The sequence below is a fragment of the Solanum stenotomum genome, unplaced genomic scaffold (genome assembly GCF_019186545.1).
Source record: "Solanum stenotomum isolate F172 unplaced genomic scaffold, ASM1918654v1 scaffold11981, whole genome shotgun sequence".
NCBI classification, from domain to species: Eukaryota; Viridiplantae; Streptophyta; class Magnoliopsida; order Solanales; family Solanaceae; genus Solanum; species Solanum stenotomum.
Genome location: NW_026021831.1, coordinates 1 through 3318, shown reverse-complemented (window position 1 = coordinate 3318; position 3318 = coordinate 1). Strand labels below are relative to the sequence as shown.

General features: G+C 35.1%; 1 protein-coding gene across 1 annotated transcript; it reads left to right on the top strand.

Moving 5' to 3' along the window:
- Window positions 1-2022: 2022 nt before the first annotated feature.
- On the top strand, window positions 2023-3314 carry LOC125849965 (F-box/LRR-repeat protein At3g48880-like; the record flags this gene model as incomplete). Its single annotated transcript, XM_049529906.1, has 2 exons — window positions 2023-2494; window positions 2927-3314. Coding segments are annotated over exons 1-2 (747 nt in total), but the record flags the coding sequence as incomplete, so codon positions are not given.
- Window positions 3315-3318: the final 4 nt, after the last annotated feature.

The window sequence follows — 3318 nt, the reverse complement described above, 5'->3', positions numbered from 1 at the left end:
GACAAGAACCACAGTGAAGTACCATTTCATTCAAGTTCTCTTCCTTTCCATTCTCTAAGTACTTGTTTTTTTCAGCTTTTGTCAGATGTGGATTGAAAAGATCCATCATGTTTACTTGCTAGTTTACCTTTCAATTTAGAATTTAGTCATATACGGACCCCTCCCTACCAACTATCATTGGTTCTGTTGTTCAGGACTTTTTATCAATACTCCATTTGTCACAATTGATGCTTTATTTTGGGAAATTACAAAATATTTGATATCATTTCTCTTATTAATTCCTTACTGTGAGGATAAACTAGTATTACATTGATCATTTATTCACCACAACACTTCTTTATTCAGATCTGAGATCATCAAAGTGAGTTCACTGACTGTTCATATGTCTAGGCTCAGTTTCCACGTCAATGGAGTGATATTCTGATAGACGAAGAGGCAACAAATATATTAAAATCTTATAGTTGAAACGGAGGAGTGTCATGCGATAAGGAGATACATACCAGAGTGGAAGATAGGTTTTGTTAGACAGTTGTGAGACTAATGATGGGGTATGGCTTGAGTGCGTATCGAAAAAATGAGTGTTGTAGAAATGTCAATGGTGTGTGGTCATACAAAACTAGATAAAATAAGTGATGATTATGACAAGGTACAAAAGTAGCACATGTAGAAGATAAAAAAGAAAGAAGGTCCTGAATTTTAGTTTGGAAATGTCTACGTTAGAATTTCAATTGCACTGGTGTATAGGTTTGGCACTGATGGTTGAAGGTGTTAAAACGGTCAACATACGAGCTAAACATTACAATCACATGGGCAAGGTTATCCCAAAAGACTTACAATTTCGAGATTCTTGTGAAATTAGCTAAATATAAAATATAAATGAAGCACAAGATCCATAGGTAATTCCAATGGTTAGGATTAAGGTTTATTTTATGTTGCTACACTTGTATCAAGTATGTTGTTTGCCAAGAGTCTTTTTAGTTCATTACTGATTTGTATTTTGGTATAAAATATAGAAAGCCTTTGGTAATAGAGTATCCTTAATAATTATTTGAGTATTGACATGAAACTGCTCCAAATGGAACGGAGTGTATATTGAGTGTTCGTATAGCCAACCTCAATTAGTTTAGGTTTGAAGTATAGCTATTGTAAAGTACAACTACACCTCCCTTAATAACTATCTGAGTATTGGAATGAAACTGCTCCAAATGGAACTGAATGTATATTGAGTGTTCATATAACCGACCTCAATTAGTTTAGGTTTGAAGTATAGCTATTGTAAAGTACAACTAACAATCCCAAACCAGTTAGGGTTGGCTATATGAAACCTCAATGTCCATATCACTCCATTTAAGTTGTTGTAAAGTAGTATTGAAAATTTGAACCCACGTATAGCGGAATGATTACAAAGGGACCATACAATCTATTCCAAAATTTTGAGATTAAGCCATTGTTATTATTGTACTTGTACTTGTATTGTTATTATCTTTGACCAGCTTTAGGAATTACTTAAATGCACAAACCATGTTAACTTATTTATTTTTGGTTCCTATTCAAGTAAAATAGAAGGGATGAAGTATTGTGCTTTCACATTCCCTTCTATTTGGTTCCTGGAAACTATATGCAGCTTTTTCAGCACACACCTGTTCCATTCCCCAGTTCTCTTTGTACTTGTCTTGCCCTTCAAAACATATAACAAGTCTTCAGTTTATCCATCGGAATGCTTAGGACATTGAATTTTCCTCTTTAGGGAATTTTATGTGCAAATCAGTGTTACTTCCTCCTTTTTTGTATGATTTTGCTTTCAGTTGTGATTATTTTTATCCAAAATGTTATACTTCCATCAGCTATGCCAGAAAGAACTTAGTTCTCTGTCGTTATCTACAGCCGACTTAAGTTCCAGGTTATAGTTTCCTAGTTTTTTCACCTTCCTCAGACGTATTTGTACACTCTTCTATGTTTCTTCATATTGCAGGGCTTAACATTTTATTCTTCATGGTCTGAGCATATTCACTAGAACACAAAATGACAATCAGCTACATCAATTTGACATCAGAAATTCAAATATTCTTCATGGATCTAGTGAAGTAATAACCTTTCTTGTTTCTACAGGAGTTTAGGAGATTGAAGCTGTTGTTATGGATAAAGGAGATGCTCCTGTAAGGAGATGGGAGGACCTTGATAGTAATATCTTGGTGAAGATACTCCAGTCCTTTGACCTTTTCCAGTTGACATATGCAATTCCTCAAGTTTGTCGTGCATGGCAATTGGCTTGTTCTGATCCACTTCTCTGGAAAACGCTTGACTTGTCGGTGTTGCAATCAAATTTCATCAGAATTTCAATAGAGCCATATGTATTTGTGGACACTCCGTCTCGTGAAAAATTGACCCGCCTTCTACAGATTTGCATGAACCTCAGTCGTGGAAACATAGAAACATTGATCTTCCATTACAATTTGTATGTTGACGAGAATCAGTTGACTTATACTGCCAATAGGTATTCCCCTGACAAACTTTTATCTTTCTATAATACTATACCTTAGATCAAAAAACTGTACAGCAAGCATCGTTTCAGAGTTCATGAAAATATTCACTTTTTTCCGGAGTAATTTTTCGATTTATTTGAAAAATCAGTTGTTTGGCCATGAAAATTTCAAATTCAACTTGAAGTTGTATTTCAAATTTGGAAACAACATACAACCTGTTTTCTAACTCACTTTCACTTTTGAAGTTATATCTCAAATTTGAGCAGTACATTCAAGCATGATATTATTCTAAATAATTTTTGCGGAAAGTGTAACCAAACATAACTCCATTTTCATTTCCAACTCCATAAATAAGTGAATGTATGGCCAAACACCTAACACAGGAGAAGCAAAAATTACTGTGAAACTGAATACGACAGCTAATTAAATCTCCTCTTTTTCAGGTGTCCACGGCTTAAACGCCTTGTTATGCCTGCTTGGGAAAAACTAGAAAAGCCAGCAATACGCCGTGCTATTCGTAAATGGAAAGATCTTGAATCACTGACGATGCCTAGTTTAGAAAAACCTGCCTATGTCATCAAGAAAATTGCAAGGAGTTGCAAAAAATTTTCTGAGCTCAAAATCATGGGGACTTGTGATATTCTGTTTGCATCTACACTAGTATCATTTCTTCCAAACTTGAAAGTGTTGAGTGTGAGGTGTACGGAGTTATCTAAACATGCTTTGGTTATTCTCTTGGAGGGGTTAACACAGTTGAAAGTGCTCAACATATCGCATTGCATAATTACTGAAGACCTTCCTCCACCTGCACCTATGAAAATTCTGACCGAGCTTG